Genomic DNA, 12,991 nt, shown 5'->3' with positions numbered 1-12,991 from the left:
CCCCCCACTGTCTGGTGACATCACAGGTATGAGGCACCTGCTGGATGATGGCTGCAATGCCTCTCCTACCTCTTTCAGTGGAACTGCAGGGCAAATCGCTCCTTTCCCATGGTCTAAAGTGTTTGACTCAACTCAAAGTTAGCTCGAAGTGGCAGAAACTGAGACGATTCTTCAACTTCCCCAGTGATCCTTAACAAGAGTGGGTGAACTTGGGCAGGGGAACAGAGGCGAGGTTAACAAAGGTTGGCCCCAAGTGAAATATCACACAAGCCTCTTGTTTTTTCAGGAAAGTGGACACACAATGTTACTCACATTCTAAAAGCTGTGCAAAGCTGTCTTCACCTCTGTGCCTGGCTCACTACAGCCCAGCCCTGGAGCCAGGAGGAACAGGAGCAATGCTCCTGAAAACCTGAGTGAATACTCACCTGCTCCTCAGCTCCCCAGCTGCCCGGGGAACCTCCAAGGGTCCCTGGTGGCAGCACTTTCACCTCAAGACGAGGACAGACAAGGAAGTCCAATGAGGCTTGCCACCCGTGGGAAACACGACAGCCCTCAGTGAGGCTCAAGAGCACCCCACGCCCAAAGCCTTCCTGTCCCACCTGCCACACTAAGGGGCAAGTCAGGCAGCAGCCTCAACAGAGGCTAGGCCAAGGAAAAGAGGCTCCTGCTATTCATTTTAATGAACACATCAACTACGCAGGTTTCTCCTTTCCCACTGCCTTCTGGTTCCTCTCTATAAAACAATGTTTGCACCCAGGTCTTAATGAAAAGGTGTCAAAGTCTACAGCCAATTTTATACCAATGAAAATCTCACAGAAGCGTCTTCCAGTCTTCACCTATTTAGTTCACTTTTAAAAACAACACACACAACAGCAGTCTCCATACAACAAACACCATCTTGGTGTTTCCTGCCATGAGATGCAGCCCTGGTGAGATTTGTTAGAAGGCAGCTAAGGGGTGCGCAGTTGCCCTTCTCAGGGTTGATCTCACATGCTCCTCACACAGGTGTCTGCTCCCAAGTCCCCCTTCCCTCGGGAGAAAGGTGACCTGTGGATGCCATGGGACCTGTTCGACCTGGAATCCTCACCACTCTCAGGCCGAACACAAAGTCCTTGACATGGCGGTACCCTGAGTCTGAGGCTACTCCCAGCAGAGCAAGCCCAACACTGATGCTGACAGAGATGAAGTTTCCCTGAGCCCAAGTTCCAAACTCGGCTGTTTTGTTTCTGTTAAAATGCAATTGTTTTTCTCTGGAGTGTGGTGACTGCCCGGCGTCAGGAAGATGTATGAAAATCTCCACTTCAATTCAGCATCCCTTTTCTCCCAGACAAACACAGTCGGATTTTAATAAATCAAAGAGCCACACTGTTTAATAAAAATTTATTGACTTACAAGTGATTATTTATCAAAAGACCATTAATAGCAGGTACTGAAATGTGTTGCTGGGTGGTGCTGGGAGAGTAATAGGAAATCAATGCAGCTGGCCAGCCGGAATGCATATGAGAAGCCCACCCCCCAGCAGCCAGCAGAACTTGTGGCAAGATACACCAGACACCACCCCCGTGCAATGAAAAGTTCCCCCTTTTTATTTATCGTTTACAAATGAAATGATCAATACTTTTAATCTAGAGCAAAATTTATTAACTTTCCCATCGGAGAGAGACGTATTGACTGGGGGAGCAGGGTTGAGTACAGTGGACGATGGATGGCCACACGGTTAGCTCCTGCCCTGCCCAGATGGCGCGCAGTGGCCCTGCCCACCGGATTCGGAGGCCACAGCACCGTGTCCCTGGAGCAATCCAGTCTGGCCACTCACAGTGTTCAGCAGGCAGAGATTCTAGGATGGAAACAGCAGGGTTTACAGAACCAGACAGCACAGGGCAAAAGTTCACTGGGAAATACAGTAGTGCTGGAAGACCCTCCTCACTGGCCACCAGCCCTCATGCCCACCGCTGCTAGGTCTCTAAAAGGGAGCAACTAAGTGGGGTTGATTAGAGAAGAATCCAGTTCCACTTGGTTCTGTCACGAGGATGTCACCTCAAATGGCTTCATCACCGCTGACAGCCTTCCATGGAGCTTCCACTGTCAGCCTTATGAGAATATTCTTGCTCTCACTAGCTGGGGGAAAAGTTTCATGTTTGAGTGAAAAAACCTCTCCAAACCACCCAGCCCAAAATAATGGCCCTGGCCCCACTCACCCATAAGGGTATAGGTGGGGGACTCCCATCTACACAGTGGGCACCTTCTGGTGGTCTAGTTCCACTAGTCTAATTTTTCAGGGGGAACAAATGGATTCAAAAGTGACTTCTAAGAATTAGGAATTGTCAGAGGTGTGAAGGTCTGAGGCCACCTAACCTACATGGCTAGTTATGAATCAGGTCACAAACACAGAGAACAACACAGCAAAGGGACAGTGCTCACTCCACCAATGATCATCTCTTGGTTTTACTCAAAGCTCATCCTTGTTCCAGCTGGAAAACAAGTGTGAGCACAGCTTGTACCTCACATTGCTTTATTTCAAAGCATTGTGAGGTTTTAGCAACTCAGTACTCCCAAACCAAATATTCTGACTTATAGGCAATTTGGGGCCTTCAAGATCCCAGTTGAAAAGGATGAAGCAGTAGGATGAGCCTGAATTAGGAATGGGTGTGCAGAATGTGAGACACATAAAAACAAAAACAATCTATGCAAACAATGAAATACAACAGATCATGCATAGAAGTTTTAGAACTTCTTTAGACCTTTAAGACCAATTTTGAAAGATCATTCCAGTTAGCAATGAAACACTACAAACATCACCTCCTACAAGAGCTGAAAACTGCTTTTTATTCTTCAACATTCCACAAAACAGTTCAGAAGAGGCTGCTCTTACAGTCATGAGTGTTTTTGTGAGAAGTTTTCCACTGGCTAGCAAAGGGGCAGGTAAGAGGAAATGGGTGGCTGTGTGAAGAGGTGGCAGGCAGTAGGCAGTGCGGGCAAGTGACACCAGGTTCAGACAGGACAGGTCCTCAAGCATGATGGTGATGTGGATCTGCAGCTTCAGGCTGGGCCTCACTCCCAGCACATCCCTCACCTCACGCCAGGGGGCAGCTGGGAGATGTGACACTCCCCATGGCAGGAGGGAGTCCTGAAGGGTATCGTGCCTGCCCCCAAGGAGGGAAAGACAGGATAAACTAGGCTGAGGAAACTCCGATGAGGATCAGAAATCAGTGGACCCCAAAGCAAGGATCCATAAGAGCTGTCTCAGTTTGGATCTGCCTTCATTCTGAGGTGCCCATGAAGCCGGCAGCTTACCTTTTGGCTGTGGGGAGACCCTGTGTGCTCATACCCACCTCTTGGGCCTCCCGTGCCAACCCTCTCCCGGATCCCACTACTCCCCTGCCTCCTGGACCCAGTCAGAGATCCCACTGCCCCACACCTTCCCCACCCCACCTCCAGGACTCAGGACCTCACTCGCCTCCAGTCTGTAGACATACCTGTCTATGTCAGAGACGTGCAGATGTCTGGTGGGAGAAGCCTAGCTCCTGAGTGACACGAGGCTCAGTGCAGAAGCCAAGTAGAAGAAACACATGCTCAGGACTACGGCCATGTTTTATTACTCACAACCACAAGTCCAGAGCCCTGTGCAGCAGCTGAGCTCAGGCCTTGTCCTGCACCTTCCCTGGACCTGGACCTGTGACACTGCACATGACATGTCCTTCACTCACGCAGCACCTGAGTCCCCACAACAACCCTGTGAGGTAGGAGTCACCACCTTCCCCCGCCTGATTCGTGTTACAGATGGGGAAACTGAGGCACAGTTAAACAAAGAGCAAGTCACACAGGGAATTCGGGCTTAGCCTGGAGTCTGAACACAAAATAATTCCTGGCTTTCACCACAGACCAGCTGGTGGCCTACTGGCCTCTCCTATCATGCCTGCTGACTTCCAAACAAGGAGTAACACAAGAACTTCAAACTTCTTTTGCTGAACACCCCACGGACTGCAGCAGTTCTCATCAAGTCGGAGCTCCAAGGCGGGGCCAGACCCTGGGCAGTGCCACTCCCAGAGAGGGGTAGCTTTCCCCACACAGGCCCAGGACTGGGGCGTCCTAAGAGGGAGTGTGCTTAACCTCACACTGCTCAGCTCCACACGACATGCTCAGGTGGAGAGCAGACTTTAATGGCATTCCTCCAAAGGACGTACTATAAAAGGAACAAGAAGGCATCTCGTCCCGGGCAGCAACACCCAGTAGTACTCGCTACAGACAGCGAGGACAGGCCGAGCTGGCCCGAGCACAGGGACCCATGCAGCTCTAAGGCCAGGGTCCTAGGATCCAGAACAGCCCGGGGCCTGAGTCTGGAAGGAGGTGGGAGCAGGAGTAGTGGTGGCAGCAGAGGCAACAGCTCCAGCTGGCTCAAATGCCAGGATTTGGGCAGGTGGTTCCCACCAGCGTGCCCTTGGGCTCAGGAGCGGCTCCGGTCCTCATGGTTCCCCACAATCATCTTGCTGTACAGCTTCTGCTGCTCCTCCTTAAATGTGTCCTTTACCTTCTCCCTCTTCAGTCCGCCATCCCTTAGGAGAGAAAGGCCATGTAAGAGCAGAGAAGGCTCCCAGCCACCTTGCATCATGGCAGATGCATCAACTGCACCTCTCAAAGATCAAGAAAGACAGGGCCAAAACAAGTATAACTGGCTCTGCAGCCCTGCATCAGGATGGGCCACCACGGGCTCTGCTTACACCCGCAGAGAACCCTAACTTCCTTTCTGCTCTGATTCTGATACTCACCTTAGCCCTGCAAATGGCAGGGAGGCATTCTAGCATGGTGGGAGGGGAGCCAGTGTTAATAAATACTGAGATGCAGTGAATCTGTAAAATTGTTAAATGTAATCTGTAAAGTTCAAATTCATGCAAAGAACCAACAGCAGAAGAAATAAATGCAAGTTCTTTTTTGCAATGCTGGGGGCTGAAAGGCTCTGTGCAGGGTAGGTCACATTCCCAGTGAAATGCAGGTTCTCATTTCTTCTATGTTCAGGGGATGGAAGTAATTGAAGCTAGAAGGCCTTGGCTTGCTTTCAGAGGCTGGCCTCACCATCCCTAGACCTCTGCAATATCCCCATGTACACCATCTGGACTTGGGCTTCCCCTTCCCAGGCCCACCCCAGCACCTGTCACCCCAGCTCCTCGCCAAAACTCTAGAATTATCTCACCCTCAATGCCCTGTGAACACCAAAGGCTGCTTTCTGTCTGCTTCACCCTTCAAGACCCATGGGAAAGACATGTTTTTAAAAGCAGCTATGCTTTTTTTTTTTTTTTTTTAAGACCCTGGGGACAAAGACATGGAGAAATGGGTAACTTTCCAGCTTTAAAAGCATGTCTGACCTGGATTCAAAACCCAGCTCCAGTGCTTACTCTGTGATTCTGGAAAGTGACTAAACTTCTGTTTCATTTTCTCAACCTAAGTGAGAATAACTAATCTCACACTCATGGCATTTCCATGCAGGTGACACAAGATCCTCACACACAACAACAGCAGCAGCAGCAGCAGCCAGTAGAGTAAGTGCTCAGTAAACATCCATGTGCTTAAAAGGCCATGGTTCAAGTGCCACGCTAGTATCCAGGAATGTACAGCTTGGTGTGAGAACAGAGTGTCTGCCAGAGCATCCACCCACATCCCACTTAGCCTAGGGGCCTGAGTGCAGGAAAGCAGTGAACCAGCACCATCCCTACCCACCTGCTGGGATATGGAGTGTATTATCTCAGTCTCTAGGACAAGGAGAGGTAAACTATAGCCCATGGGCCAAATCTAGCCTGGCATCTGTTCTTATAAATAAAGTTTTATTGGGACACAGCCATACTTGTCTGTTCCTGCATTCTCTCCTGCTACTCCAAGGGCATAAGTAGCAGCAGTGTACATCACAGGGCCCCCAAAGCATAAAAGATTACCACTTCTCAGAGAAAAAACCTGTCAACTTCTGCTCTAAGAGGTAACAAGATAAGTGCAACAAATCAGTTTTTTCAATCAGGAACAGTGGCACATGTAATCCCAGCACTCTGGAAGACTGAGGCAGGAGGATGGCAAGTTTAAGCCTAAATTGCTTGCTTGGGCAATTTAGTGACTTATCAAGACCCTGATTCAAAGAATAAAAAAGGGCCAGGCTGTGCTCGCTTTGGCAGCACATATACTAAACAAAGGGCCAGGCTGTAGGTAGGTGCAAAGAAAGACCCTGGGTTCATTCCCCAGTATCACCAAAACTTAACAAAACAAAGTTTAAAAAAAGCCCTTTGTCTAAGGAATGTCCAATTTTGCCAAATGCACCAAGATCAGAGGAGGCCCCTTTTCCTCGGAGGTTTCCCAATCACGTTCAGATGAACAGCCTCTGGGTGCCCTGGCAGACAAAGCCCAGAGAAGTTCCTCAATCAACTGCTTGACCCCATGTTTCCCAAGGCCAAGGCAGCACAGGGCACTCTGAGTTAGATGTAGGAGAAAGGAGATAAACCACTCCCTCACCAAAGCCAGAGCTTCTTCTCCACAGCAGGCTCTGTACTCACCACAGCAGGTCCACCAGCCCTCCCTGCCTAGCAATGGCAGATTTCACCCTGTTGGCAAACTGCACGGCATCTTCATCTTTCTGTAACAAAGAATAAATAAAACGAGATCACTCTGCCCAGGCTCACGACCCTTACATGCATGCAATCACATACTGAAGTCTGTGGTTGGAGCACCTACCTCTCTGGTCATGGGAGGCAGGTACCAGACACTGCAGACGATGGCCCAGCTGGTCATCATCCTCAGCAGGTATGTCACCATCCCATACTTGCTGCTGTTCCAGAAGGCATCGCCGAACTGAGGGTCGTACTGCAACACAGTGGGAAGCGGGCAGCTCTGAATGTGTGTGGACTGGCCCACGGGGGCAGCAGCATAATGGGAGCTTTTGCAGCAACCCGGCACCCAGGTGGTGCTGACCTCCAGCCATGCTAATCTGACTGCCCCAGCCTTACAGCAGAGCACCAAGGAGGCCTCTCCTAACAGCCATACTCAAGCAAAAGTCCTCCTTCTTTGGTTAGCCCACATCTCACTCACAGACACGTGCACTGTTACTGAAGTTTTCAGACATAGCCAGCAACAGAGAGGATGGGTTAACATACCCATTCCCCAGACTCAACAAATAGCAACATCTTGCCATTCTTGCTTCATCTACCCCTCCCCTCTTACATCTCTGACATGTCAGCCACTCATTAATATGTGTCATGTCCTTCCCCTACGTCAGCGATGGGAAACCTTTTACAGCTTCCAGTGATAACAGCTTGCTGTGGTGTGTATGCTATCGGTTCACCACCACTGCCCTATGTGAAGGCATTTTCTTATACAGCTAAGAACCCTTTTTGTAACTTTCTGGTATCCCAGACTGAGCAGGAAACAATGAGCTTGTGATATAGTTCTGTATTTACCATTCTAATAAGCAAGTTATCTGCTCAGGCAGGAAGATCTTTTGTTTGAGTCATTAGTATTCACCTGCAAATGGTCACACACCAATAGGCTCATGAGGCCTCAACCATGCAGGCAATGTATTTCCAACCAGGAAGCAGCCACCTCAGACTTCTTTGTTCATCAATGATTCTAATAGTAAGAGGCAAAGGCTATTTCAATGGCACTTTGTGGGAATTGTAGATGTGGTGGGGCCCTCATTCTCATCAAACAGCAATTCCAGTAATAGGTAAGCCTGGTGGGAGATGTGGTGTTGGAGAGGCAGCAGAAGGACCTGACCCCAAGGGGCTGCCTAAAAGTGACACAGGACTATTATTAACTGTCTGAAAGGGGACTGCAGACAAGGCATTAAACATTGACTCTGTGCAACTACAGAGCAAGGACTTAGAAAGATCAGACACAGAATTTTGAGATTTATCCCTCATATGTAGGAAATGTCTTTCCCAGCAAAAGAGTGAACAGCAGGTAGGGAAGGTGCTGTGCAGAATCTTGCACTTCAGGTTGGGGTGAGGTTGGATCTCAACTGTGTCATCTCTTAGGCTTTTCTGGCCTAAGTTTTATGATTCTCAAAATAAAATGTGGGTAAGTATGTTGGGATTATGGCTTTTAATTACAGAAATAGACATGGGATTTAATAATAGAAACTAAGAGGGGCTGAGAGTGTAGCTCGCTGGTAGAGTGCTTGCCTAGTATGCACAAACCACTGGGTTCAATCCCCAACACCAAAACAAACAAAAAAAAACACAAAAAATTTAGATTTAATTGTAGGGGCTTAATGAATTTATAATACCAAAAATAAGTAAGAGAAAAGTGTTTTAAACTAAGCCAACTGTACAATTACAAAGAGATGCATGCCTAGAGCCCAGCTACCCAGGAGGCTGAGGCTACCTTGGGTAAGATCCTTTCTTAATAAAATAAAAAGAAAGTGGTGCTATATTTTATAAAGCATGATATGAATAGAAATTTTGGTGCTGTGAGGATCATTTGTTTAGGGTTAATACTGCCTTTTACACAGAGCAGACACTATACATAAAAACAAGGCAAATGCTCAAAATAACAATATGTTCCTCAAAATCTGACAATGACTTAAGTTTGATGGAGATGTAGTAGGCTGTTACTAAGGCTAGCCAAGTGCAGTTACCAGTGAGGGTTTCCCCAAATTAGAAAAGCATCTATAGGGCGTGAGCTCTATCCGAATGAAAATTGATGTGAATTTTATAGGCCTTTTACTTTGGAGGGGACCCCCCTGCAGGGTCCATGTTCCAACAGTGGGTAGGAATCACGCCCACATCGAGGGTTGCCCTGACTAGCTACAGTGAAAATGGGGACACTGGCAGGCTGGTGCAGGCACAGAGGGCTGCCCTCTAGCAGCTCAGCACACCTGTGCAGAGTTATGGTTTGGCCAAGGTTCACGGGTGCAGAGGGGCCTTTGAAAAGGGAAGAGCATGGGAGCTGAATGTGCTCTGATGAGGTGGGCCTGGCTGGAGGAAGCAGCCATGGTGAGCGTGACCAGGGGGAGGTATTCTTGTACCTGGCCCTTCCTCTCTGGCTCTTGGTCTCACTCTGCTTCCTGGCTTCCATCAGGTGAGCAGCCTTCCATCATCATGTTTCTGTCTTCATGCCAGCCAACCACGGACTATGAGCCAAGAGAAACCTCCCCTCCTTTGTGTACATCAGGTATTCCATCCTAGCAACAAGGTGACTACCACCTGCGGTGAATACCTGACCTGCACCACACGAGAAGGGGAGATGGCATTTGGAGGACGCACATGCCACTCCCCACAAGTACAGCCCCGCAGCCCTGCCAGTGTCCCCTCTGCCCCGACACACCATCCCCACAGCTCGGGCAGCCTTCATCCAGTGGCTGTCAGCCTGCCGTCAATTCTTGCCTGTTATCTATGACCCAGGGCTCTGACAAACTGATGGGTGGAGAGCAGCCTAACAGGAGGAAAGCACTCCCCGAACTGTGCAGGAAGGTGACACACAGTGCAGACATCTCCACGGGTGCTCTGCACGCAGCAGGCGGGCCTTGGGAAGGACGCTCCATGTGTGCCCGCTGTGTGGCCTGCCCTGCCTGAGACGTTGGCACAGGCACTCTAACCCGACTGACAACAGTCTATGGCTGGAAGGATCGAGTGTGAGGCTGTTCTTTCAGGAATCATGAATCTACAATGAAACCAGATGGATGTGAAGGGCCGAGAAGGAGGAGGGAAGCAGTGCAGCTGACTGCTCTCCAGGGAGCTGGAGGGGGAGGCCAAGGTCCTGAAAGGCGGGGACAGATGCGAGCAATGTGGAGGGCCCTCTCCATGCTATGGGCTGGCATGATGGGAGATGACTCCACACCCAAGGCAGCGGGGCTGTCTGCGCCATTGTGCCATGAAAGGACCCATCGAGGCTCACTGCCCTCCCCTCTCCTCTCCAATGAACCCACTGGGAGCACATCTGCACAGAGAATGAGGGAATAAAGGCAGAGCTCAGGAGGGGTGTGCCACTTTCCAAAACTGGTCGTGGGTGGGCACCTGGCTATTCCTCTTCTAAATCCTGCCTAGGCCTCTCAGACGGGGCTGCGGCCATTAGCACTCTCCTCCCCAGTCCGAGGCTCGCAGCGCCCAGCTCTGGTGCTCTGTGGGAGGAGCAGCTGCTGCTGGGCTGCAGCCCTCGCACTCACTGCTGCACCCCATTCTCCTCAGCCATGATATGACGACAGTGAGTGTGCGTCCTCAGAGGCCGCGTACCTTGATAGCAACCGGGTAAACTGTGGCTCCAATTTCAAAACTTCCCTTTTTAAACATCATCACTGACGTGTTATTGATGCAGGTACCTAAAATACAGGAGAGACCAAAATGCTATTTCTTTCTGATCCTCTACCCCAAACAGTAGGAATTTCTTCAACCCTAAATAATAAAAACTCTGAATGGCTCCTCAAACAGGAGTCACCACCCTAACTTACAAATGAACACTTGAGAATTGGCAAAATGCTGTCCCTCTGCCTCTTCTCCTTTTCCAGGCCACTTTCCCTGACTAACACACACCGATTGAGGTGAGGGCCAGGGACCCTTGCTGGACTCAGCAGGACTGGGGAGAGCCCTGCAGAAAGCTGAGAGGCCTGTCATCAGCAAAGCCACAGAAGGCACTCCTGCTGAAGCTCTCACTATGAGCTCTTCAACCAGGTTCTCCATCTCCCGAGTTACTAGTTTTACACCCAGTAGACAAAGAGAACCCCAACAAAGGCCGAGGGACTGGCCTCCCCAAAGGCTCTTACCTTCTGGAAAGATGAGGATAGGCAGCTTGCTTTTATCCTGGACGTGTTCAGTCAGTCTTCAAAACAAAAAAATACAATTAGGGGTCAGACAACCTCATGCTCACCATCATTACCAGTATGCATATGTGACACTTGTTTAGACAGATAAAAAGCAAGTTAACAAATCTGTGTCCTTTAGAAATGCAGTCTTAAAGCTCATAAAGAAAAAATTCATAAGGGCAGAGAAAATTAGACGGCCACTATTTAATTCATGTAATTATTCAATTCAGTACTAACATGTTCCTGCTGGCTTGAACCACGGGTGGTACCTACATGACTGTTGGGACAGGGCAGCTTATGCCACCTGATGGGACAATCATTCATGTACCGCTGGTGGTTCAAGCTGGCAGAAACGTAACATGTTCAAATCACAGCCACCTGACAGGGCAGTGAGACACAGAAATGATAGCCTTATCGAGAATGTGTTAGTCTGAACACAAGAGGACACTGCTGCTCAGACCTGGTACTATCTAAAGGAGGCAGCTGCCATCAGACCTCATACACAGCACCCTTAATAAACCTTTGTGAGCTGGACCTTGTCCCCTCAGAAACTCATGATGAAATTTAATAGTCATTATGGTGGCACTGGGGATACAGTCTTGAAGTGATGATTGGGTCATTAAGAGAGATTAAGATAGTTCCAATGGAACTGTTTCAGTTTCCTCAGGAATGAATTGTTATTAAGCAAGGGCTTTATGCATGGAAGGCAAGCACTCTACTACTGAGCTATATCCCTAGCTCTTATGAGACAGGGTCTTGCTAAGTTGACCAGGCTAGGCTCAAACTTGTGATCCTCTTTTCTCAGGCTCTTGAGTAGCTGGCAAAATAGGTGTGCACCACCACAGCTGGCTGTGTTCTGTCTCTTCTGCATACACCTGCTTGCTCTTCTGCTTTCCTGCTATGTTACAACAAAGCACAAGGGCCTTGCCAGACGTGGTTGCCCAATGTTAGACTTTCTACCCTTCAGAACTGTAAACCCAAACAGGTTTTCTTTATAAATTACTCAGTTTCAGATATTGTTATAGTTACAGAAAACAGATGGACAGACCTCCGGTCCCTCCCAAGCTCAAACCTCTGTCCCTGAGAGAAAGGGAATTTAGTGGGGGTTCCCTAGTCTGTATAAAAGCCTGACGTCTTTCTGTAGACTACAAGGGTCCTTCCACTGTTCACACTGGAAATGAGAACAGTGTAGCACTTTGTTCTGCTGCCTTATATTTGTTTTTGTTTGTGATAATGAATCTATTTTGAGATTTCTAATAGCAATGGAAGTTCATATTTGCTGGAATAGGTACAATGAAATTTAGTAAGCAGGTAAACAATACTCAGGTTTCTATTTTATATTCCATGTTTCAGGGGAAAATGTGTTACAAGAACAGTACAGGCTCAGTGTAGAAAACATTCTAATTCTAAGGACGCCTCAACTACTACGTTTTCTGCTTATTGGAACTGGGCAAACAGAGCAGCACCTTGTCTGTTTACCTCTTAGCCACCAGGTGGCGGTCTTTCACTTCGGACCGCTCAAACCAGACATGGGGGCAGGCCTTCACCATGGCTCTCTGAATCACACCCATGAGTCCTCCGTGCACTTGACCCACCTGGTCTCAGACAAAACAAAAATGAGTAGTAAGGCCACCTCCCACAAATCCCCCCAGATCCCACAAAATACACACCCTGATGTCTCGCTCTCAAATATCACTGTTAACTCTAGACTTCCCACTATTAGGAAACCACAATTAAGCCTTCCCAAACCCTAAATTTCTCTTTTAATAGTGATGAGCCAGATAGGTAATGACAACTGAAAACCTAAAACAAAATGATAAAGTTGAGTGACTCCTTGAATAAGATGCCCCTCTCCAAGGGATTTCACATGCCCAAGTCTCCCCCGTCCCTGCACCTCCAGTCCTCAGGGCACCTTGAGGGCCATCTCCAGCCTCACTTTGCTCTCAGTCTGCTCAGAACATCTCCTAGCCCAGTCCCAAGGCATTCCCCAAGGCAGTAAGAAGTGTTTGGCACACATGTAAAATCATGTCCACAGGTTTATAACCTTAAGAAAGTGTTTTGTGAAAGGTCCAGAAGCCTCCGGCCCTAACGTACAAAGTCCTACCTCAAGAAAAGAGAGACTCACCATGGCGTAATAGCCGTCACTGGCTAAAATTATAACGTCAATAGGAGATGTATGGTTAGCCACACAGAGGCCGCCATTTCTTGGTCTGTTTTTCCTAG

At 48.7% G+C, this 12,991-nt stretch overlaps 1 protein-coding gene across 7 annotated transcripts in view; it reads right to left on the bottom strand.

The window, feature by feature from the left end:
* Positions 1–2,803: 2,803 nt before the first annotated feature.
* Gpat4 (glycerol-3-phosphate acyltransferase 4) overlaps positions 2,804–12,991 on the bottom strand; it is a 46,985-nt gene continuing 36,797 nt past the window's right edge. For 6 of the 7 annotated variants that reach the window (XM_004855299.4, XM_021236767.2, XM_087217375.1 and 3 more), the window contains 7 exons: positions 12,894–12,987; positions 12,248–12,363; positions 10,730–10,785; positions 10,203–10,288; positions 6,709–6,837; positions 6,531–6,610; positions 2,804–4,553 (listed from right to left, as the gene is read on the bottom strand). In XM_004855299.4, the coding sequence (XP_004855356.1) occupies positions 4,445–4,553; positions 6,531–6,610; positions 6,709–6,837; positions 10,203–10,288; positions 10,730–10,785; positions 12,248–12,363; positions 12,894–12,987 (670 nt within the window). In that variant the 3' untranslated portion in view covers positions 2,804–4,444. Of the gene's footprint in view, positions 4,554–6,530; positions 6,611–6,708; positions 6,838–8,998; positions 9,195–10,202; positions 10,289–10,729; positions 10,786–12,247; positions 12,364–12,893; positions 12,988–12,991 lie in introns of those variants that run through there. The other variant, XR_002386347.2, reaches the window with a different exon arrangement.

This window comes from Heterocephalus glaber, unplaced genomic scaffold, assembly GCF_053883595.1.
Source record: "Heterocephalus glaber isolate CG9 unplaced genomic scaffold, H.glaber_assembly_v1.0 deba00001461, whole genome shotgun sequence".
In the NCBI taxonomy this organism is placed as follows: Eukaryota; Metazoa; Chordata; class Mammalia; order Rodentia; family Bathyergidae; genus Heterocephalus; species Heterocephalus glaber.
This window is presented reverse-complemented; position numbering and strand designations above follow the sequence as displayed.